Source organism: Schistocerca piceifrons, chromosome 5 (genome assembly GCF_021461385.2).
Source record: "Schistocerca piceifrons isolate TAMUIC-IGC-003096 chromosome 5, iqSchPice1.1, whole genome shotgun sequence".
In the NCBI taxonomy this organism is placed as follows: Eukaryota; Metazoa; Arthropoda; class Insecta; order Orthoptera; family Acrididae; genus Schistocerca; species Schistocerca piceifrons.
The window spans coordinates 44105489-44130499 of record NC_060142.1 but is presented as its reverse complement, the minus strand read 5'-3'; the positions used below and the strand labels follow the sequence as shown (position 1 = coordinate 44130499).

General features: G+C 37.5%; 1 protein-coding gene across 1 annotated transcript in view; it reads left to right on the top strand.

Annotated features, from left to right (window-relative positions):
- The window catches only part of LOC124798172 (sodium channel protein 60E-like), a 290757-nt gene that overhangs the window by 155600 nt on the left and 110146 nt on the right, over positions 1-25011 (top strand). Inside the window, exons 17-19 of the mRNA XM_047261456.1 lie at positions 19095-19371; positions 19655-19970; positions 20079-20195. Coding sequence (XP_047117412.1) covers positions 19095-19371; positions 19655-19970; positions 20079-20195 — 710 coding nt within the window. The remainder of the gene's footprint in view (positions 1-19094; positions 19372-19654; positions 19971-20078; positions 20196-25011) is intronic.

The following is a 25011-nucleotide window of genomic DNA, read 5'->3' as shown; positions in this document are numbered from 1 at the left end:
CAGGTGTTCAATGTGCCCCCAAGATGCATGGCATATGTCAATGTGGTATTCGAATTGTTCCCAAATTGCAGCGAATATGTCTTGAGTCACAACTTCCACAGCTGCTGTTATGCGATGCCTCAGTTCATTCATTGTTGTTGGTAATAGAGGCACATAAACAGAGTCTTTTATAAAGCCCCAAAAGAAATAACCACATACAGTCAGGTCCGGTGACCTTATAGGCCAGTAATGTACGACTGAATCCCTTGGTCCAGTGTGACTGATCCATCATTCAGTAATCCTTTGATTTAAAAATTCCCACACTTCCAGATCCCAGTTTGACAGTGTCCAATCCTGTTTGTAAATGAAGTACTTCAAATCAGTCTCCTACTGTGGGAAAAGAAAGTTCTCAAGCATATTGAGACATGTGCTTCCTGCAACAATGTTCTCGGGGGAAAAAAAATGGACCATACACCTTTTCCCATGAAACTGCCCAAAACACATTAAATTTTGGGAAGTCCCTTTCATGTTGTACAACTTCATGTGGTTGTTCCATACCCCATATTCTCACATTATGACAGTCCACCTTTCTGTTTAAATGGAATGTTTCCTCATCATTAAACACTAAGTGTGGAAGAAAACTGCCATCTTCCATCTTGCCAAGAAGGAAATTACAGAACTCCACACATTGTTGTTTGTCACATTCACAAAGAGCTTGCAGTATCTGAATTTTGTATGCTTTCATGTGTAAATGTCGAAACAAAACATGCCAGACAGACATCGGGGGCATGTTGAGCTGTTGAGCTGCACAGCGAACAGATTGCTGTGGACTCCTTGTGAAACTATGGCAGATACATTCAATGTCTGTGTCAGACACTCAGGAACGGCCCGGCAAATTTGCCTTTACAAAAACAACCTGTTTCTGGAATTGTTCATGCCATCATCTAAAGCTCTGTGCAGTGGGAGGATCCACATCATACCTAATACAAAAGTCAAGCTGAACAGTTATTACTGACCCACACTGCACAAAATGTAGAACACAAAACTCTTTCTGTTGTCTTGACGCCATTTTTACTAGAACTGAAGTGGGTGCACACTGCAGCTACCTAATGGGAACCATGTAAAACTTGAGAGTTTGCTCTTTCCAATGGTACATTGTTCATGCACATATTTCAAATAACATAATGGTTATGATTTTTATAGACCGGATAATTCTTTTTGATACAAGAAAATTATTTAAAAAATTATTTTTCTGTAGTGTTTTACAAGTAATTGAGTGACTTGATTTAAGTTGATGATGGTTAGTTAGTAGATTAAATGCAGAATCACTGTGCTGCATAATGAAGGAGAGCATGCTGGAGAATGGAAGCAGAGGGGATCAAGTTAGCTGGCCTTGTGTTGATCCTCACAAAAGCTCTGCACACCTGAAGGCAACATGAGCATTTTATTTAATGAAATAGGAGATTTTATAAGTTGATCTCTGACTCTGGCAACCTACAAAGTCTCTTTTAATTGGAGCAAGCATATTCATTTCAACAAATTTTTTGTGTCTGTAATTCGAATGAAAGCTCAACACCACTTTATGAAATTTTGAAGTGAAATGACAGTTTTATCTTTTGGGTGGGTGTACATGGTGATGGTGACCTGTGACATGGAAGCAGCTCCTTTACGGTGTGTCAGTATGCGGTTTGTGCTGGGCAACGGTATTTTTTATAAAGAACAAATCTAAATAAAATAGACAAATTTTATTGTCACTTTGTGAAGAGTTGTTGCGACCTCTTACAGAGCTGTCATTAATTTGTCTTGTAATAACATGAAGCTTATGATGTTTTCTTGTATTGATATGTATCCTAAAGTATTGATATGTATCCTAAAGTTTGTAGAATGAACAATTTTTTTTTATGCTGAGTGGTAGGCCTGGAGCTGTTCGAGTTTACCTCATAAGCAACAAAATGATCACTTGTGTTAAACATGCCAATTTAAAGCAACACTACCAAACATCTCATCAACAGTTCTATAAAATTTTTCCTCTGGATGGTGAAGCTCGTCAAAAAAGGCCTAGCCTTACAAAATCATCCTATGGGTGGACAAGCAAAATCTGCCAAAAAAGTGTTGCATGTGTGTTGGGTGCTTAATAAACAGCACAAGCCATTTCCTGACTCTGAGATAGAAAAAAAGATACATTGGAAGTAGCCGCATCACTTTTTGAAGAGAAAAAGGATATTGTTGCCACAGTTCATTGTATTCATTGTCAGCAACAAGCAACCAAAATTTTTACTGCTGACAGTAAAAGCAGTTTGCTCGAACTTCTACAGACGATGCCCTGCAACACCACAGCTCTTGATGGTTCATGTGACATTTTTAATGAAGAACAAATGTTCACTGTCATGTGATTTTTGGATACTGAATGCAAATCATGTAGGAAATAATTGCTATCAATATTGCCATTTAAAAACAAGATTTGTGGAGAAGACTTATTCAAGAATTTTGATGACTGTATGAAAAAAATCAACCATTAGTTTTGATAAAATGATGTCTGACAACCGAAGGGGACCCAGGGATGGCCGGCAGAGAAAAGGGGCTAGTAAAGAGAATCAAGGATAAGAATGCAGGGCTACATCTTGTGTTATTGTTATGGTCTTCAGTCCAGAGACTGGTTTGATGCAACTCTCCATGCTATTCTATCCTGCGCAAGCTTCTTCACCTCCCAGTACCTACATCCTTCTGAATCTGCTTAATGTATTCATCTCTTGGTCTCCTTCTACAATTTTTACCCTCCACACTGCCCTCCAATACTAAATTGGTGATCCGTTGATGCCTCAGAACATGTCCTACCAACTGATCCCTTCTTCTAGTCAGGTTGTGCCACAAATTTCTCTTCTCCCCAATTCTATTCAGTACCTCCTCATTAGTTATGTGATCTACCCATCTATTCCTCAGCATTCTTCTGTAGCACCACATTTCAAAAGCTTCTATTCTCTTCTTGTCCAAACTATTTGTCATCCATGTTTCACTTCCATACATGGTCACACTCCATACAAATGCTTTCAGAAATGACTTCCTGACACTTAAATGTATACTCGATGTTAACAAATTTCTCTTCTTAAGAAACGCTTTCCTTGCCATTGCCAGTCTACATTTTATATCCATTCTACTTTGATCATCATTAGTTATTTTGCTCCCCAAACAGCAAAACTCATTTACTACTTTAAGTGTCTCATTTCGTAATCTAATTCCCTCAGCATCACCTGAGTTAACTCGACTGCATTTCATTATCCTCATTTTGCTTTTGTTGATGTTCATCTTATATCCTCCTTTAAAGGCACTATCCATTCCATTCAACTGCTCTTCCTGGTTCTTTGCTGTCTCTGGCAGAATTACAATGTCATTGATGAACCTCAAAGTTTTTATTTCTTCTCCATGGATTTTAATTCCTACTCCAAATTTTTCTTTTGTTTCCTTTACTGCTTGCTCAATATACAGATTGAGTAACATCGGGGATAGGCTACAACCCTGTCTCACTCCCTTCCCAACCACTGCTTCCCTTTCATGCTCCTCGACTCTTATAACTCCATCTGGTTTCTGTACAAATTGTAAATAGCCTTTTGCTCCCCATGTTTTATCCCTACCACCTTCAGAATTTGAAAGAGAGTATTCCAGTCAACATTGTCAAAAGCTTTCTCTAAGTCTACAAATGCTAGATTCGTAGGTTTTCCTTTCCTTAATATATCTTCTAAGATAAGTCATAGGGTCAGTATTGCCTCACGTGTTCCAGCATTTCTACGGAATCCAAACTGATCTTCCCCGAGGTCAGCTTCTACCAGTTTTTTCATTCGGCTGTAAAGAATTCGTGTTAGTATATTGCAGCTGTGACTTATTAAACTGATAGTTCGGTAATTTTAACATCTGTCAACACCTACTTTCTTTGGGAATGGAATTATTATATTCTTCTTGAAATCTGAGGGTATTTCGCCAGTCTCATACATCTTGCTCACCAGATGGTAGAGTTTTGTCAGGGCTGGCTCTCCCAAGGCTATCAGTAGTTCTAATGGAATGTTGTCTACTCCTGGGGCCTTGTTTCGACTTAGGTCTTTCAGTGCTATGTCAAACTCTTCATGCAGTATCATATCTTCCATTTCATCTTCATCTACATTCTCTTCCATTTCCATAGTATTGACTTCAAGTACATCGCTCCTGTATAGACCCTCTATCTACTCCTTCCACCTTTCTGCTTTCCCTTCTTTGCTTAGAACTGGTTTTTTATCTGAGCTCTTGATATTCATACAAGTGGTTCTCTTTTCTCCAAAGGTCTCTTTAATTTTCCTGTAGGCAGTATCTATCTTACCCCTAGTGATATGTGCCTCTACAGTCTTACATTTGTCCTCTAGCCATCTCTGCTTAGCCATTTTGCACTTCCTATCGATCTCATTTTTGTGACGTTTGTATTCCTTTTTGTCTGCTTCATTTACTGCATTTTTATATTTTCTCCTTTCATCAATTAATCTTATCTTCTCAGCACATAATTCACCACGCAGCTCTTTGTGGAAAACTTGGTACCACTCTGATGTAAGTAATGGATAGCTTGATCAAGCTGATTAATTTTATGAGAACTCGTTCTGCTCTTTGGCACAGACAGAACAAATAGTTTCTATCTGAGTGTGATTCATCGCATTCTGACTCAATGCAGCACAACAATGTTCACAGGCAAAGTAAACATCAAGTGACTGAACATTTTTGGCAAACAAAAGAAGAAGTAACTTATTTTGTAGACAAGAAGTTAGGATGTTTCTGGGGTTCTTAGCAGACTAATGTGATATTCTATCTACAGCTTTGCTGAAAGACATTCTCAAATGTTCAAATGCACTCAGTATGGAGCTACATGGAATTGGTAAATTAATATGTGGTCTGATACAAAGCATGTCCTCTTTCTGTCACAACCTGGGAATCTTTGAAAAAGAAATGCAATTGCTGAATATGTTCGTGTTCCAACAATTCTTGAATATAAAAATAATTCTGAAACAGATATTACAGCATTTTCAAATTTGATGTCAGATGTTACAAAGGAATTCGCAGTGAGACCCCAAGACCTCGCGGAGATAGAGAAGTTGTCATGATTCTTAAGATCGCCTTTTCAAATTTTTCTAGAAGCAAAATGGACCGACGTGGCTGCGAAGTTGTTCTGCTATTCAAAACCTGTCCTCCAAATGGAAATACTGGATTTTAAGGAAGAGATTTCCTTGTAGATGTATAAAACTGCATCTGGCAAAGAATTTTGGAGCAAACATTTCCCAGAAAAATAAGGGAATTGCAAAAAATTAACCATTTATCTGGCTGTTATGTTTGGCTCCACATACGTTTGTGGAACTTGTCTGTCGTATGTTGTCTATGTACTATTGAACGAGCCATAGTGCTGCTATGATCGTAACTGCAGAGGCAGTTTTTGTACAAAGGCTTTCCCTTATATTGTCACACTTACGGTACAGATGGTTTGGAAATGGACATCAGAGTCCGAAACTAGTCACTGTCAAGAAATAAGAAAGATACTTCGTCCTGCAACTTATGATGGAGCTACAACCATTTATTTAGTTCATTTTTAAAAATGAATTTTTTTGAGAACCAGTACCTCTAAAGATTTACATTCATCCACGTGAAAGATGCTCTTTGCATAATCTATTCTCCATGTGAACCTAACTTGAAAAACCTGGCTCTAGACCATAAATATAATTTCTCCCATTGATTTTTGGTTCCGTTATTCCTACCTGTTATTTTCATATTATTTTGTGAGTGAGAATTAAAAAAATATTAGTACCGAATATGAGTTGCTTTTCTTTTGTGACCTCGATACAAATTTTCAAAAGTATGTGAACCCTGGGGCCATATCTGAACCCCACCTAAAATTAGTTACCAACACCTGTTCTAGAGGATAGTTAAGTTTAAAAGATCTGTAGGGACAAATAATATTTCAAACATATAGTGTCATCAATAAACAAATACAATACATTCTATCAGTTGGAAAATTCAATTCAGGAAACTATTCATCAGAAAGGAAAGAGAAATTGGTTAGGAGAGGCTATAAAGGAAGGGCAGGTCAATCAATCCCCCAGATAAGAGGGAAAACAAAGGGTGACTGCCACCTTTCCTTTTCTTTCCCAACCTACCTCTTTTTTCCTACTGAGGAATGAATAAGTAGGTCTGAAAGCTAGGAATATTTTTTTACTTTTCAATACGTCTGACATTGGTACCGAAATTTTGCCTCCTGAAGGTAAGAGCTAACATCCTTTCTGTATCTTGGACAGGGCTTAAGTGGGATCCCTTAGTCCTTGGCTTTTGATACATTGATGATATCTTCGCTGTATGGATTCATGGTGAGGCTGATCTGTTAAAATTTTTGGAATCTCTAAATACAGTTTTCCAATTAAATTTCACATGGTCCTATTCTGAAACTTGTGCCACGTTCCTTGGTGTTGACATCATCCTCACTGAAGGTGTGCTTCACATTTCAACAGTACTTACATTTTAACACTTGCTATTCTTTCCATGTCAAATTTTCCTTCCCATACAGCTTTGATGTTCAAGGGAAATGTTCAGATGCAGACTCTTTACAGCACTACTCCCATCATTCTCACCTCAGCCTTCACTGAATGTAATTACCCAGCCAGCCTAGTTCCAAAGCAGATTTCCTGGACCACCTGGGCCATCACATACAATCCTGAAAAGAAAAGAAAAAAAAGACAAGAAAAACAATGTTTACACCTCTTGTCACTGAGCACTATATTCATCTTGAATGTGTTAATCAGCTACTTCTACAAGGTTTTGACTTTGTTAATCATGCTCTGAAATGAGGTCCTTTCTGTCTGAAATTTTACCCACCACACCTAGAGTAGCTTTTCTTCATTTTAACTCCCCCTTTCCCAATCCCTGCAGTATGACTCCTACCACTGTGACCATCCCTGCTTGCCTATGCACCCTCCTACCATCACCTATACCAGCCCTGTAACTGGCAAAACATGGACTATTAAAGGGAGAGCCATGTGTGAAATGACATATCGTGTATCAGCTGTTATGTAAACACTATCCGACCTTCTACTTTGGTATGACTACCACCAGAGGGTGTATACAGGCAACACACAATATTCATTCTCTACAATATGACAGTCATGACCACAGTGCCTGTTTCACCACACTTGTCATCTGCATTCTACTCTTGACACCAGTATCTCAGAACTACACAGGTGGGGACTGTCACTGCAACATGTGTTTGGTTCTTGCCACTCACATGGCCTTAATTTATGTTAATTTCTTCAGTCTTATTTTCCATTGTTTTTTTTTTTTTTTCAGTCTTAGCATTTTTTGTTTTTCAGCCACTAATCCCCTCTCTCCTCCCTCTCTCCCACCTCATATGACTTCCATGTATTGTGCACTTAACTTTCCAATGTTACTAACTCTTTGTTTTGTCAGTACTCTCTAGCTTACTTATTAGCCTTTCTTCCACCTTTAAGCTCCCAGGTTTTCAAACCTTGGCCAGTGCAGTCCCCAACTGTCAGCCATTCCTTCTAATCCCGTCTGATAAGTCTCCTCTGACCATTTCTTAAACTTTGCCAGTCCTTTTCCTTCAGTGCTCTTCCTTCTTCTTCTGCCAGAAGAGGCTACTGGCTCCAAAAGCTTGTACATTGCCTTAACTTCTAACTTCTGTATATTTCTTTCACCACCAGTTGAAGGTTAGACTTTTATCTATCCAGTTACATCACATTCTGTATCTTTGTGATTTTAAAGCCAACATATTACACTGAAGAGATAAAGAAACTGGTACCTGGTACACCTGCCTAATATTGTGTAAGGCCCCTGCGAGCATGCAGAAGTGCTGCAACACAATGTGGCATGGACTCAACTAATGTCTGAAAAAGAGCTGGAGGGTATTGACACCATGGATACGGCAGGGCTATTCATAAATCTTTAAGAGTACGATGGAGGGGGGGGGGGGGGGGGGTGAGATCTCTTCTGACCAGCATGTTGCAAGGCATCCCGGATATGATAATAATGTTCGTGTCTGGAGAGTTTGGTGGACAGTGGAAGTGTTTAAACTCGGAAGAGTGTTCCTGGAGTCACTCTGTAGCAATTCAGGACATGTGGGCTGTCGCATTGTCCCAAGTCTGTTGTGATTTACAATGGAGATGAATGAGTGCAGGTGATCAGACAGGATGCTTACGTACATGTCACCTGTCAGAGTCGTATCTAGACATATCAGGGTCCCATATCTCTCCAACTGCACACGCAACACATCATTGCAGAGCCTCCGTCAGTTTGAATAGTCACCTGCTGACATGCAGGGTCCATGGATTCATGAGGTTTGTCTTCATCAGTTCGATACAATTTGAAATGAGACTTGTTCGACCAGGCAACATGTTTTGAGTCATCAATAGTCCAGTGTCAGTGTTGACAGGCCTAGGCGGAGAATAAAGCTTTGTGTCGTGCAGTCATCAAGGGTACACGAGTGGACCTCCACCTCCAAAAACCCATATCGATGATGTTTTGTTGAATGGTTCACATGCTGACACTTGTTGATGATCCAGCATTGATATCTGCAGCAGTTTGCAGAAGAGTTGCACTTGTGTCATGTTGAATGAATCTCTTCAGTCATTGTCAGTCCCATTCTTGCATGATCTTTTTCTAGCCACTGCAATTTTGGAGATTTGATGTTTTAGCGGATTTCTGTTATACACGGTACTCTCATGACATGGTCGAAGGGGAAAATCCCCACTTCATTGCTACATCAGAGATTCTGTGTCCCATCGCTCGTGCGCTGACTATAACACCACATTCAAATTCACTTAAATCTTGATAACCTGACATTGTAGCAACAGTAACCATTCTAACAACTGTTGTCTTATACAGGCGTTGCCGACTGCAGCGTCGTATTCTGCCTGCTTACATATTTCTGTAGTTGAATACACATTCCTATACCAGATTCTTTGGTGCTCTGGTATATATTTCCCATTATAAAATATGCATATCTTCAAAACAAGTCTGGAAAGCAGGGTATCCAACACTGATGTTAAGGTCAATTTTCCAGTGCATCCATTCCTTAGAACTTCTAGTCTGAATCCATGCTCATCAAAGACTGTTTCCTTCTGTTTTATTATTTGAATATTTCATCTCTTTTGTGCCACTGTTATGGAGAAATGAATTCTGTTTTAAAAACTGTGAATTCATCATTAGTATTCATAAATAGTGTGTTTGTGTAGAATTTTCAACTGCTGCAAGTAATTGTCGATATATTTTACGTTTCTGATCTCGAATTTTACTGAAAATATTGACAAGTTGTGGATGAAATACAATACTGGCAGATCTCAGCAAGAACCTAAAGCCTATGGATAAACAAAATTATATGGTTTATACTTTCTCCTGGAGATATTAGTCTCACATCATCGTAGATGGGCTTATGCGAAGCTGTGAATTTACAGGAATAAGCTGGTCACAAATTGATGGTTTGAGAAATAGAGACAATCTAAATATATAATGTTAACTGAAGTCAGTAAAAATGAAACAAACATACAGCTCTATTCATTGACAGGAAAGTGAATGAGGAACAAAGTATGTCCACATTTAAAGCAACAGAAGTTATGACAAGTAAATGTCAAAGAAAAAAAATTGTTTCTTATTGTCTGTTTCTGAATGGGCCTCCTCACTTGTTTGAATAATGAAACATACACCGTAGATGATCATTTTACTTATCACAGTTCACTGTTTTTACTGTAAGTGGTGTGAAAGGGACCAATATTAGGTAATTGTGTCATACTGTTGTACTCATCAAACCAACTGTCTCTCACTAATTTCAACATAAAATTTATTGCTAGATCCAAAATAAACTTTTTGTTTGCATGTCTTGTGTATGTTTTATGCCATCCAAATTTTCCATCTGTAGGCATGCATCACAGTTTAAATGATTAATACAAGATATAGTAAGGAGAAACAATAGTTTAGGCAGAAATAGCATCCGATACATCAGAGGAGTGTCTCTCTCCCAATGGAATATGGGCTGAACAAACTTTAGTAACATGCTAAAAATGCACACCAATCTTCTGGAAATGAGGTCTACAGCTTTCAAGATCAGTCCCCTACACTCTGTGATATTTGAACATGTTCAGCAGCTATCTCTTTAGTACTCTCCCAGTGTCCACTGAGGCTGAGTTAACATTTCCTTGAAAGAATGTGAAGGAACAAAACTGTGTTAAGATTAAAGTCACTTATCTTTTAGTTCTTCCCCATGAACCATGGACCTTGCCGTTGGTGGGGAGGCTTGCATGCCTCAGCAATACAGATGGCCGTACCGTAGGTGCAACCACAACAGAGGGGTATCTCTTGAGAGGCCAGACAAACGTGTGGTTCCTGAAGAGGGGCAGCAGCCTTTTCAGAAGCTGCAGGGGCAACAGTCTGGATGATTGACTGACCTGGCCTTGCAACATTAACCAAAACGGCCTTGCTGTGCTGGTACTGCGAATGGCTGAAAGCAAGGGGAAACTACGGCCATAATTTTTCCTGAGGGCCTGCAGCTTTACTGTATGGTAAATGATGATGGCATCCTCTTGGGTAAAATATTCCGGAGGTAAAATAGTCCCCATTCAGATCTCCGGGCGGGGACTACTCAGGAGGACATCGTTATCAGGAAAAAGAAAACTGGCATTCTACGAATCGGAGTGTGGAATGTCAGATCCCTTAACCGGGCAGGTGGATTAGAAAATTTAAAAAGGGAAATGAATAGGTTAAAGTTAGATATAGTGGGGATTAGTGAAGTTCGGTGGCAGGAGGAACAAGACTTTTGGTCAGGTGAATACAGGGTTATAAACACACAATCAAATAGGGGTAATGCAGGAGTAGGTTTAATAATGAATAAAAAAATAGGAGTGTGGATAAGCAACTACAAACAGCATAGTGAACGCATTATTGTGGCCAAGATAGACACGAAGCCCACACCTACTACAGTAGTACAAGTTTATATGCCAACTAGCTCTGCAGATGATGAAGAAATTGAAGAAATGTATGATGAGATAAAAGAAATTATTCAGGTAGTGAAGGGAGACGAAAATTTAATAGTTATGGGTGACTGGAATTCGAGAGTAGGAAAAGGGAGAGAAGGAAACATAGTAGGTGAATATGGATTGGGGCTAAGAAATGAAAGAGGAAGCCACCTGGTAGAGTTTTGCACAGAGCATAACTTAATCATAGCTAACACTTGGTTCAAGAATCATAAAAGAAGGTTGTATATATGGAAGAATCCTGGAGATTCTAGAAGGTATCAGATAGATTATATAATGGTAAGACAGAGATTTAGGAACCAGGTTTTAAATTGTAAGACATTTCCAGGGGCAGATGTAGACTCTGACCACAATCTATTGGTTATGAACTGTAGATTAAAACTGAACAAAATGCAAAAAGGTGGGAATTTAAGGAGATGGGACCTGGATAAACTGAAAGAACCAGAGATTGAACAGAGATTCAGGGAGAGCATAAGGGAACGATTGACAGGAATGCGGGAAAGAAGTACAGTAGAAGAAAAATTGGTAGCTCTGAGGAATGAAGTAGTGAAGGCAGCAGAGGATCAAGTAGGTAAAAAGATGAGGGCTAGTAGAAATCCTTGGGTAACAGAAGAAATATTGAACTTAATTGACCAAAGGAGAAAATACAAAAATGCAGTAAATGAAGCAGGCAAAAAGGAATACAGACGTCTCAAAAATGAGACTGACAGGAAGTGCAAAATGGCTAAGCAGGGATGGCTAGAGGACAAATGTAGGGATGTAGAGGCTTATCTCACTAGGGGTAAGATAGATACTGCCTACAGGAAAATTAAAGAGACCTTTGGAGAAAAGAGAACAACTTGTATGAATATCAAGACCTCAGATGGAAACCCAGTTCTAAGCAAAGAAGGGAAAGCAGAAAGGTGGAAGGAGTATATAGAAGGTCTATACAAGGGCGATGTACTTGAGGACAATATTATGGAAATGGAAGAGGATGTAGATGAAGATGAAATGGGAGATATGATATTGCGTGAAGAGTTTGACAGAGCACTGAAAGACCTGAGTCAAAACAAGGCCCCGGGAGTAGACAACGTTCCATTAGAACTACTGATGGCCTTGGGAGAGCCAGTCCTGACAAAACTCTACCATCTGGTGAGCAAGATGTATGAGACAGGCGAAATACCCTCAGACTTCAAGAAGAATATAATAATTCCAATCCCAAAGAAAGCAGGTGTTGACAGATGTGAAAATTACCGAACTATCAGTTTAATAAGTCACAGCTGAAAATACTAACACGAATTCTTTACAGACGAATGGAAAAACTGGTAGAAGCCGACCTCGGTGAAGATCAGTTTGGATTCCGCAGAAATGTTGGAACACGTGTGGCAATACTGACCCTACGTCTTATCTTAGAAAATAGATTAAGGAAAGGCAAACCTACATTTCTAGCATTTGTAGACTTAGAGAAAGCTTTTGACAATGTTGACTGGAATACTCTCTTTCAAATTCTAAAGGTGGCAGGGGTAAAATACAGGGAGCAAAAGGCTATTTACAATTTGTACAGAAACCAGATGGCAGTTATAAGAGTCGAGGGGTATGAAAGGGGAGCAGTGGTTGGGAAGGGAGTGAGACAGGGTTGTAGCCTCTCCCCGATGTTATTCAATCTGTATATTGAGCAAGCAGTAAAGGAAACAAAAGAAAAATTCGGAGTAGGTATTAAAATCCATGGAGAAGAAATAAAAACTTTGAGGTTTGCCGATGACATTGTAATTCTATCAGAGACAGCAAAGGACTTGGAAGAGCAGTTGAATGGAATGGACAGTGTCTTGAAAGGAGGATATAAGATGAACATCAAGAAAAGCAAAACGAGGATAATGGAATGTAGTCGAATTAAGTCAGGTGATGCTGAGGGAATTAGATTAGGAAATGAGACACTTAAAGTAGTAAAGGAATTTTGCTATTTGGGGAGCAAAATAACTGATGATGGTCGAAGTAGAGAGGATATAAAATGTAAACTGGCAGTGGCAAGGAAGCGTTTCTGAAGAAGAGAAATTTGTTAACATCGAGTATAGATTTAAGAGTCAGGAAGTCGTTTCTGAAAGTATGTGTGTGGAGTGTAGCCATGTATGGAAGTGAAACGTGGACGATAAATAGTTTGGACAAGTAGAGAATAGAAGCTTTTGAAATGTGGTGCTACAGAAGAATGCTGAAGATTAGAGGGGTAGATCACGTAACTAATGAATAGAATTGGGGAGAAGAGGAGTATATGGCACAACTTGACAAAAAGAAGAGACCGGTTAGTAGGACATGTTCTGAGGCATCAAGGGATCACAAATTTAGCATTGGAGGGCAGCGTGGAGGGTAAAAATCGTATAGGGAGACCAAGAGATGAATACACTAAGCAGATTCAGAAGGATGTGGGTTGCAGTAAGTGCTGGGAGATGAAAAAGCTTGCACAGGATAGGGTAGCATGGAGAGCTGCATCAAACCAGTCTCAGAACTGAAGACCACAACAACAACAACATCTTTTAGTTAATAGAGGGAATTTGGTACCTTTAATTCAATGTATGTGAATTAATGTGGATGTTGTTAGATTTCAATGCGGCAAAGAAATATCTGTGTGACTTGCAGCTTTCAGTAAAACATATAATTGCTTTACTTATTGCTAGTTTTATACTAAATAGGCAAACGATAAGACATTACATTTTACTGTCAATAAAGTATTATAGAGAAACGAAAAAGAAAGAAAAAATGAGAAATAAAAGTAAGAGTTATATAAATATTCTGATTCATAAGATATTTGTGATGGTTTGAACCATAGTTATTTCTCAATGATATGAATGTCATAGGGAATACATGTGGGATGTTGATAGATAAAAGTTCAGTGGCAAAGTGACAGACAATTGTTAGCTGTTGGAGGACCAAATGGACTGAAATACTAGTACGTAGTCTGCTGAGATAGAAAGTAATTATTTTTTTAATGCATTCACTGCTGCCGGGTGGAATAAATGTAGCTTTTCATCATAATAAAGCTAGGATAATGAGAAACAGATCTCCAGCTGTAAAAAGTTATGTCCGCAGCTTGTGGTCTTGCGGTAGCGTTCTCGATTCCATTTCATGGGGTCCTGGGTTCGATTCCTGGTAGGGTCAGGGATTTTTCCTGCCTCGAGATGACTGGGTGTTGTTGTGTCATCTTCATCATAATCGTTCATCCCCGTTATGGTCGGAGGAAGACAATGGCAAATCACCTCCGCTAGGACCTTGCCTAGTATGGCGGTGCGGGTCTCCCGCATCGTCTCCTACGCTCCTCAGAGTATGGGACCTCATCATCATCATCATCATCATCATCATCATAAGTAAACAACATGTCTACCTGCTTAACTGGGTGGTAACATGCTTGCTTCCCGTGCCAGTGGGTCTGGGTTCGATTCCCAGCCGGGTTGGAGATTTTCTCTGCTCGTGGACTGGGTGTTGTGTTGTCCTCATCATCATTTCATCATTATCACCGATATGCACTTGGCGGCAGAATTCCCCTGGATGGGGCCTCCCATCCAAAAATACCATACGCTCATTTCATTTCTATTTCAGCGCCAGAAAGAAAAAAATGTGTTATAAGTGTACGGAGAGTAATTACTGAGGCAGGATGTAATACTAGTTCCAGAAGTAATCATTTGAACTGTAGTTAAGTGTGTCCTTATTAAATTCAGCTTGGTGAGAGGTTAAAGTGATTCTCTGGATTTCATAGTCAAAAATTAGCAACAACTCGTGTATAGAATACGGCAATGTAGAGAAAAGGAATTGAAGCCAGGAGTTCCAAACTGATTCAAAAAATGTATCCAGAAGCTAGATACAGAATCATGATAATTAATTCCAGAGGTCCTAGGTCAAGGTACAGTCCAGCATACCTTTTAAATTGGTTATATCAGTGTAAATGCAACTGTAGAACGAGAGGCCTGATAACTGTATGATGTAGCCAAGCCAAGCAAACGTCCTGTCTTATCTTCTACATTTGATAGGCCTGAAGGACTAGAGGAAAAACCTTTAATATTATATTTGAAGTTATACATCACTCTTTGAGATTTTGTCTCACTAACTCAGCTGGTGTTAGAACACTTAACTCACAACCCAAACTTCTGAGTTTGAGCCTTGACATTATGTGCAGTTTTAATCTCTCAAGAAAATTTCTTTTGCTGCATATATTGCTACAGAAAGAAAGATTTCATCTTGTAACCAACTATAGTATAGTTATCTTTTTTCCTCAGTGGTGCTATCATACATATATTGGTAGAGAATACCTGTGAAATTTAGGACACTAGTTGACACACAGTTTAAGATTGTAGTTATTTTGTCAATCAGTGAGAAATTATTGTATAAATTAACAAGTAGAGCAATGACAGAAAAGAAAAAAAATCCAGATTTCTGCCTCAACACAGATTCTTCTTCTACAGAGAAACATATCAGGAAATTTCCTTAACAAGTAAATATCATTTTGAATGTGTCTGATTATGTTTATACTGTTTTACTTCTCCATTTATTTTGTTTGACTCTTAAGCTATTTTATCATTCATGTATGTAAAACAGTTTTATATTCACACAAAGAGTAAAACAGCTCAAACTGTATAACAACTATTTCCAAGTTACACTAACATATCACTGTTTCACAATATCTAAAAAAAAAAATTCTGTAGTTTTCTGATATTTTTACTGAATAGCAGAAGTGTTGATTTATCAACAGGGATACACAAAAGAGAATGAAAGCTTTACACACACACACACACACACACACACATTCTACCAGAATTTTCCTTACCATATGTGTACCTTTCGCTGTTCCATAATTTTTTAGTTCTTTTTATTCATCTGAGATTTATCTTATAAAATGATGTTACCTGTAATTTTTCTGATGATTTCAGTTTCATTCACAAATTTATACTACATTTTGTTGCCTTTACAGTTTCTTAATTCATATGTCTGCTGTTTATGTTGTAAATCCCCTTTGTTACAAATCATTCTTCTAGGCTATCGTGCTGAGACTCTAATGTTGGCATTAGCATAGTTTTTTATGTCTGCTGTATTATCCATAATGTTCTGTGTGAATTTTTAGATAAATACCCTGAATCATTATACACTTCCTTTGTGCGCTTCAAGCAACAGTGACTAATAATTACCAAAACATTCATTTAGAATGAAAATCTGTCAAATAAATTTGACTTGAAAAGTTCTTCAAAAATACTTCTGATGCAGCGTAACAAAATGAGTTTATTTATAAAAAGTGTGAATTTTCTCCAATATTATTATAGCTTTACATTAGTAAATGTGCAAAAATCATTTCCCTCATGCTTAAACCTCTTTTAGATACAATTATTGTGGTGTTTAACCAAAAGGTCTACACTGTGTTGAGTAACACTGCCCTTTGTCAGTAACAGAGGGGAAGAGATGCTAAGTTATCCACAGAATGAGCAAACAACATTTCTAGATCGTCTATAATATTGCATTGTACTTTTATGCTTTCCCATGCCTCTTTTCCCTTTCTGGCGTATGGGAAAGTCATATCTGGTGTTTTTTCTGCATTTTATTCATTTCACAATTATCAGTATTTCTTTATTTATTTTTCTCCATGAGCCCAATCCCCTCTCATCTTTGTTTTTTAAAGGGAAGAAGATAACTGGGAGTAACTGAAAAATGTTGAAGCATTCCATCCATATAAATGTTCCAGATGTTTCTTGAAGCCTGCTACATGTTTTAGATTAGGAGAAGCAAACAGAAATAAATGCCCATTGACAATCTATTGAATAATTGTTTTTAATAAAATCCAAACACATTACAGACTGTAATCAGATTTATAAACATAAAGTAAACTTGATTTTCCCAGGAAGCCTTAATAATGGAGTTCAACTGAAACTGATGTTTAAAGACAAATACTTTATAAAATGTAATTTAAGTATTTTTGTAATTATCACCTCTGTTCTTTAAAAAATCATTGTACTTAATATTATTAATCTACAGTTTCCAACTTTCAAGTAGCATACAGGTCCTTTGCTTTTCTCTTCTTCTCTCAGGTATGACAAACAAAACTTGTAGTTGCTTCATAATAAGTACAAAAATTGCAAATCTCCTGTGAAGATCTCTCTGGAGTATAGTCCTTTTAGGCATCTGGATATATGGCTCCAGATAGTTGTATAGCAATTGCCAGCTTTTTTGTAGCACATACAGCATGGTATTCATGCTTCTTGACACTAAACAAAATTTCAGGTCAGTGTTTCCCAACGTGCATGTTGTAAATGCACAGTAAGAAGTGCACTTCACAGACTTATTTGATGATTAATTTTGTTTTTGCTGCAACACCTTTAAGTATTTAAGATGACTATATTCAAAACTCTTTGATCAATACCCTCAGTACCTGAATACTGGAATGTAAGGCAAGCTTCATGTGTCAAATGCACTGAGGTACTGATTGCTGTTGAATCTTAGACTTGTCACATAAATAAAATGTACGATATTTCACTCCACTAGATTTCACATTTAAATTGCAGTGGCTTCAGTAATGGGAAACACTTGCCAAAAATAAAATTATTCTCTCATACAGTAGTGCATATTTCAGTGACCTCAGGTCCATTTGTAAGTCAGCAAATAGCACATTATGTAAAGTTTTTTATGATGTTTACATTAAATAACTGATTAAAGAATTTGAACTAAAGTATTTATCATAGCTGATGTAAATTCTCCACTTAAACCACAAAATTACATAAAGAATTCCCTTGTAAATACAGCCATAGATACATGATTTTGGTAGTTGTCTCTCGAGGGAAAGGTAGTCTACATACACTTCAGAGAGTATTGGCGTATTTGAAAACATGGAAGCAGTTGGTCATTTGTTTAAGCACTTCATTAAAACCATGTGAAATCCTTGTGGTTATATGAAATAAAATCATATGGATGATACTGTCAACTGAGTTGTGTGTGAGCTACATTACGCATGAGTTTCTTTACACAGTAGCCTAGTAGTCGTTCTGTTTTGTGGTTTATTCACACTCAGAGAAATTTAACCCCTTATTTATTTCCTTTAATTCTTCATAGGAAGCATTTTGCACATCTTGGCATATTGTATTAGAACATTCTCAGTAATCCCACACATTTTTTAAACGTCATGTGAATCCAGCCAAAAATCTTGTTACTAAAATATATTATCATCAGTGATTGATAAAGACTTTGTTTACTGCACTCTTAAAAATATATATACAGTTTGTAGCATAATTTTACAGTTACTACACTGCTGTAACAATTCAGTTAATTTCTAAGCAGTCATAATATGCCACATAAAAGAAAGAGAGATAGTCACCATTGTATAAATATTTCAACAGTAGTACAAGTGGCTTAGAAGCACATTTAAATCTTATTTTCCATTATCTTTTCATGTCAACTGCATGTTCAAAAAATGTGTGGTTACTGTCTGTTGTACAGATAATCATAGTCATGTTGCAAAAGGGTAAAGAAAAAATCCTTTTCATTAACAGTGTGCATTTTAGCATCATTAGATTGCATTGCCTAGACAATAGTTCACTTGAAATAGTTAAAAGTTTAGATATTTTAGGAAGTTATTGTACACTTCTTGTTGATTAATTTTGGTTACTTTTTCTATTTTGTCACAGCTTTAAAAAGTAGTTTCAATAAAAAGAAATTGAATAGTGGTTTGGTCATGAACGAGTTACTTTCAGTCAGTATGTAAAATTATTGTTCTTGCAGAGTATTTAGGGACAGAAATTTAAAAGATTGTTTATTCATTGAAGCATATGCATGCATTATCTTTCCATATTTTTTGCTATTATTCATAATCAAAAAACATATGCATAACAATTTGGTATTACTTTATTACTGACTTTTATTGTTATTTCTGTTATCAAGATAAATAAGACATCAGTGTTTCACTCACAATGACAGTTGTTTGTGTGCATATGTTTTTGTGTATCTTTTAAAAATAAAAAAGAATTATAGGCCACTAAATATTGCAGGTTCCAGGGAAGACATAAAGAAAACTTAGTTGTCTTGTTTCTGTTGCAGCATTCTTCTGACCCTGTAATCTAATTAACGTGCATCTTATTACAGATGAGTCAAATGCAGAGGAGAGCATAGAGCTAGAAGTTCTTAATAAAGGTCCAGGAGAATTAGAGACAATGTTGCCAACAGCTGGAGAGAAAGGTGATGATAAAACTGCCTCACACCCTTGGCATGCTCTAGTTTCTTATGTAGATGAACTTACAGTTGGTGGGAGGCGAGATTCTCAGGGGCGCTACATTGATGGCATGGGCAGCTTTCCGGGGTTCGGCCGAAACAAGATCATGAAGGTTCCACAAGAATGCTTCCCTCAACATTGCTATCAACGGTACTAAAATTTTATATACCTCTTGTTGCTTTTATGGCTATTGTACATATATAAGTCTTATTCCCAGATGCTGTTGCCAGTGTAGTTTTGAATAATTTGACATTTTTTGTAAGTCTTTAATAAGTAACTATTGTAACCATTAAAAGAAAATCAATAGCAGTTGTGGATGTAAAACTGTGAGAAGCAAATAACAACTTTTGAAAGTAAGTTAGCATTGCTCATATAGTTAATATATCCATATGTTAGAAGTGCATTGTGCAATTAATTCATGTCTAATTTTCAGGTGTGCATGCTGTGATCAGTGTCTTGAAACAAAAATTGGCAAGAAGTGGATGGAAATTCGTACACAGGTTCTTTCAGTTGTGGATACACCAATGTTTGAGTGGTTTATTTTAGTGCTTATTTTTGCATCGAGTATAACATTGTGCTTTGAGGACATTTACCTCGATGAAAATGTAATGCTACAAAAAATTCTTTATTGGACAAATTTAGGATTTTGTGCTTTGTTTAGTGTAGAAATGATGCTCAAATGGATTGCACTTGGATTCTGGAAATACTTCACAAGTTTCTGGACAATTCTTGATTTTATTATTGTTTTTGTAAGTAACTTGAATTTTCAGCTTTTGATCAACATAAAAAAATCATGATGAATTGTGTCTAACTTATGATTATTGTGCTTTAATTACAATGGCTGCTTCTTTTATCAGGTATCAATATTTAGTTTACTAATAGAGGAAAATGAAAATCTGAAAGTTCTGCGGTCTTTGAGAACTCTTCGTGCCTTGAGACCACTGAGGGCAATTTCGAGATGGCAGGGAATGCGGGTGAGCACAGATCAGATTGATAAATTTGCTATTACATGCACATGGAGACATTTTCTCTGTAATTGCAGTACTAAATTAGATAATGGACATGTTCATAACATTCATGTACTTGTTGGCAGTTACTAACTGTAAAATATGATCTAAACAGCTTTATGCAAGTTGTAACTACAAAGAGTAAACATTTCACTTTCCAGTGTATATTAAATCAAAGTAGATCACCATTTGCTCTTTTCTCTCTCTCTCTCTCTCTCTCTCTCTCTCTCTCTCTCTCTCTCTCTCTCTCTCTCTCTCTCTTTTATTTTTTGTATTCTTATAATTATTTCATTACAAGATGAAGCATTTCTGCGGGTTATTTTCAGCCAAAGCTTTGCTCATGAAATATTCATAGTATTGTATAAAATCTTTTTTGTTCCTTCTTCAGGAATATTAATACTTCAAACATATATAAAAAATTTCTATGCATATTGGCTTGTTAACAAAAAATTTAGGATGTTAGCAACACAGTTCCAAAATCAGGATTTCGTCAGAGCTACATCCTCAATCACATGTAACTGGCTTGTAATACTGCTTCCTGCAGAACCAGTATGACTCAGCAGGTTCCACATTTTGTTGGCAGGTCTTAACTACTTGGAAGTATATGTGGGTCCCTGAAGGGATGAGGTGGTGATAATGCTCACCATTTTGGTAGTGGCTTATACCTAGATGTCCTCCCAAGGTTGTGCTAAATGGAAAGTCAATCTACTATAGTTAAATTAAGGTTTAGATTGGTCAACACTGCCATTCCTGTATTATTGTAAACTTAGATTCCTTTGACCCTTTAGACACACCAGTACACAGAGGTCAGCATTCTGAATTGACACAGTGCTTCATTTTTTGAGTTTTTGTAAGTATAAGGCAGAAGATTATGAATGTTTTTTCAAGTTAATATGCTACCAATGTCGAAATACATTTGCCAATCCACAAACTACAGCAACTTGTCTGCAAGGATAAGGGCACACTTCAGCAGGCACTGCAGGTCAATAATTCAGTAATGCAGAACTTTTTTATGTTACAGTGAGTGTCCATAATAGTGTAACTCTCCTTTGTATAATATGGCTCCATGGAAAGTTCTGACAGAAATGATAACTTAGGAGTAAAGGAGACCACTCACTGAATAGTAAAAACATTGAGTAAGTCAACAGGCACACAAAGAAGAATTAAACTTTTCTATCTTTCAGATGAATCATTTAATAGATTACACATGCATGTGAGCATCCTTTGTCACAAAGTAGCTGCACAGGTGTGGTGGTGACGGAGCGGGGGGGGTCATGCAGGCACCCACATGTTTGTGCGCATACACTGGCTCTTTCAAGGATTCGTCCAGAAGCTCGCAAAGTTTTCATTCCTTTTTGTGACATTTCCGTTCTTCTTCTTCTGAAGCTCAAGGTGAACTGCTTGACAATGAAGTGAGTTGAAGCTATCTCTGAGGTAGCTGTGTTTCAACTGTATTAAACTTGCTCAGATATAGATAATCCTTTAAGTAAACTTTTGTTTCCTCGGATTCTGTGGAACCTTAAAGGAACCAGATGACACTGGTCAGCAACATTTCTGCTACAAAAAATATGGTTAGTGTTCTTTGCTAAGTCATTGTTTTGAATTTGAAAATGAAATCGGTATGTGGCTGTTGGGGCCAATCTTCTTGTGACATGCTACTATCTTTCAAAGTATTTGAAAAACACTGCTTATTGGTTATTCTTCTGTGATTTAATTTAAATATTCTACAGATTTAATTGTGGAAAAACAATCAAAATATGTACAAGGTGTTACTACACTTGACTGTTAGTTCAGAAATATACCCCCAGGCAATGAAAGTGGTTTGGCAGCACAGCCAATGAATCATGTTTGAACATGTAGAATCACATTATGTTTCTTGCTACTTGCACCTCAGCACTGAGAGTTCTGACAGTTGTTGAAAGGGATTGCTTTTTGTTCATGAAGGTTTGTGTTTTGTGTTAATTCAAAAGAAGAAATTCTTCAAACTTGTGTAAAAAGTGCTAATTATTTTTGTTACTCAGAAATTGCAGAAACAAAAACTTAATTCTGCTGTAATAAAGGGCTATGAACTTTATTTCAGGCTCCCCGGCATACGCTGTTCTCATGTACTATTTTGCTGATGGACTGTTTAGAAGGATCACCTCATATGTCCATGGTGTTCCCATGATTTGGAGAGAACCAATGGACTACACTGAACTGTTATTTTTTGTCTGACAAAAATAGATGGAATCACCTTGACAGGGAGAACTGCTATAGGGTCTGGATAATTATAAAGTCCATGTACCACATCTAAAAATTATTACAGAAAAGTGACCAAGAACGACACAACAAATGATACAGTATGCAAAAGACAAACTCTGTGTTCTCTGTGTCCACCTTTTGTCGCTTGGCACACATCTAATCAGCAATCCAGTTCTGCAACGAGCGAGGTGGTGCAGTGGACTTGCATTCAAGAGGATATTGGTTCAAACTCATGTCCAGCCATCCTGATTTAGGTTTTCCACGATTTTCTGAAGTAGTAAATGAAAAGCACCAGTTTGCTTTTGTTCTACAAAAGCTCTGAAATAGCTTCAGGTGAATGCTGGGATGGTTCCTTTGAAAGGGCACAGCTGATTCCCTTCCCCACCCTTCCCTAATCTGAGCTTGTGTTCCATCTCTAATGACCTCGTTGTCAACAGGATGCTAAACACTAATCACCTCCTCCCACCCCCTCCAATTCCACCCATACTCAGTCCAACATATCAGGAGTGACGCTAAGAACAGCTACTGTGATGTGGTGTCACAAGTCCTCAAGGTTCTGTGGTAGAGGTGGAACATAAATGCTGTTGTTAATGTAACCACACAATAAAAAATCATGAGGTGTTAAGCCTATCATAGTGCCAGGTCAGCAGCTGCATTATGGTGTATCCAGTGATGTAGCAACATCTCATCCAGGTAATTTTGTCCATAGTTGTGGAAATGTAGATGGGTGTTGTTTTGTTGAAACATGAAATGCCTGCTATTAGTTTCAACAGTTTCAAGTTGTGGCATGAGCTACAGTTACAACATGTCGAGATAGGTGATACAATTGTTTCAGGGAAGAAGAAGACTCTATAGCCCAATCATACTGGACACTGCACAGAATGTGTTAACTTCTCAGAATCCAAAATATGTTTGACAATTGCATTTGGATTCTGTGTTCCCCAAATGCATGTGTTGTGTCAATTGACCATTCCCGAAAGATTAAAAGTAGCTTTGTCACTGAAGATTAATTTGCTTAAGTCATCATTTTAAAGATGGTCCTGCATATCAGTACAAAACTGCAGATTTGCACATTTTGTCATTTTGGCTTACAGTTAGCAGGGCAGTTTGTAATTCTTCACTATTAATCACTTACAAAGGGTTTTCTTTGCTATTGGCTGATTCATGTTCAGTTCTGCATTAGATTGATAGGTACACTTTGTGAGACTTCGAACTGTCTTGTCCCTTACTGTGAAATAAATCATCAGCTGATTAGTAACTAATTAACCTTTGCAAATTGATGGAAATGATAGCCAATGTTCACCACATCAAGCACCTAGAGTCCCTCATATTCCTACCTCTCTATTACTGCAGATTACACTTGCCTGTCCCAATTTGTATTTTAAATACAGAGCATGAGAAGGTCCAAACTGTGTTTTGCCACATCAAAGCAAAATGAGAAAGTTCTAATTTCACCAATCTTCTGTCTTCTACAGATGTTCCTGCACCATAGCTGCTCCTAGGTGGTGGAGTTCGGCTCTCTTAATGTGAGGCTGAAAGAAAGTTAATAGTGAATGGTATAAGGCTCTCGGCACTACTAATTAAAGAGACAGGTTTTGTTCAGTGATGAGTCAGGTTTAGTTCAGGGATCTCAGTGGCTTAAAATTTAACAGAACCAAGTAGTGGACAAAGCTGTAAATTGCATGCAACCAATAGTCAGGGAAAGGAATATTTTTCTGAACTGGTTTAGAAAGATGGAGCAGGGGTCCATCGTGGCAGGAATGGTGTAAAGTAAACAAGAATGACACACAAATGGGGAAAACAGGTGCCACTGGCTGTAAGAGGGACTAGATAAATAAAAAGACACGTAAATATATGTAAAGACACACATAAACATGCAAAGATACACAAAATTACATACAAATACGTAAAAATATGCTAAGATGCGTGAAACCATGTAAAAATACAGACAAATATGTTAAAAACTTTAAACGTGGGAGAAAAGAACGATGAGATTTGGAAGGATATATATATATATATATATATATATATATATATATATATATATATATATATATATATATATATATATATATGTGTGTGTGTGTGTGTGTGTGTGTGTGTGCGTGCATGGGGAAGGGGGTTGCAATAAGTGATAAGTGAAGAGTGGGGAATAGGTTAGGCTGAAGCTCAAAAGTTTTTATGCCATAGGCAGGTATGGAAAATAAAATGCTAAAGTGCATTAGAATGAGAGATGAAATGGGATCAATATTGATAAATACAATTATGACTATCTGGGGCACCAGGTGGTGCATCAATGATCCATGTCGTTACAAAGTTTGTGTTGTGTGCAGATGATAGTTGATACAGTGTGGCTTGGAAGTAGATGTTGTTTGGAAGGCAGTGGATAAACACAGCAAAGAAAAGAAAGAATGGTCACTGAGAAGAGTAATGCTAAAAGAAGAGTAACAAAGGAAAACATCACAGGGTTGAAGGATGGAAGAAAATCCATTTGGCAAACTCAGACAATGAAAACTACAGGTAGGAATATCAACAATGTAGG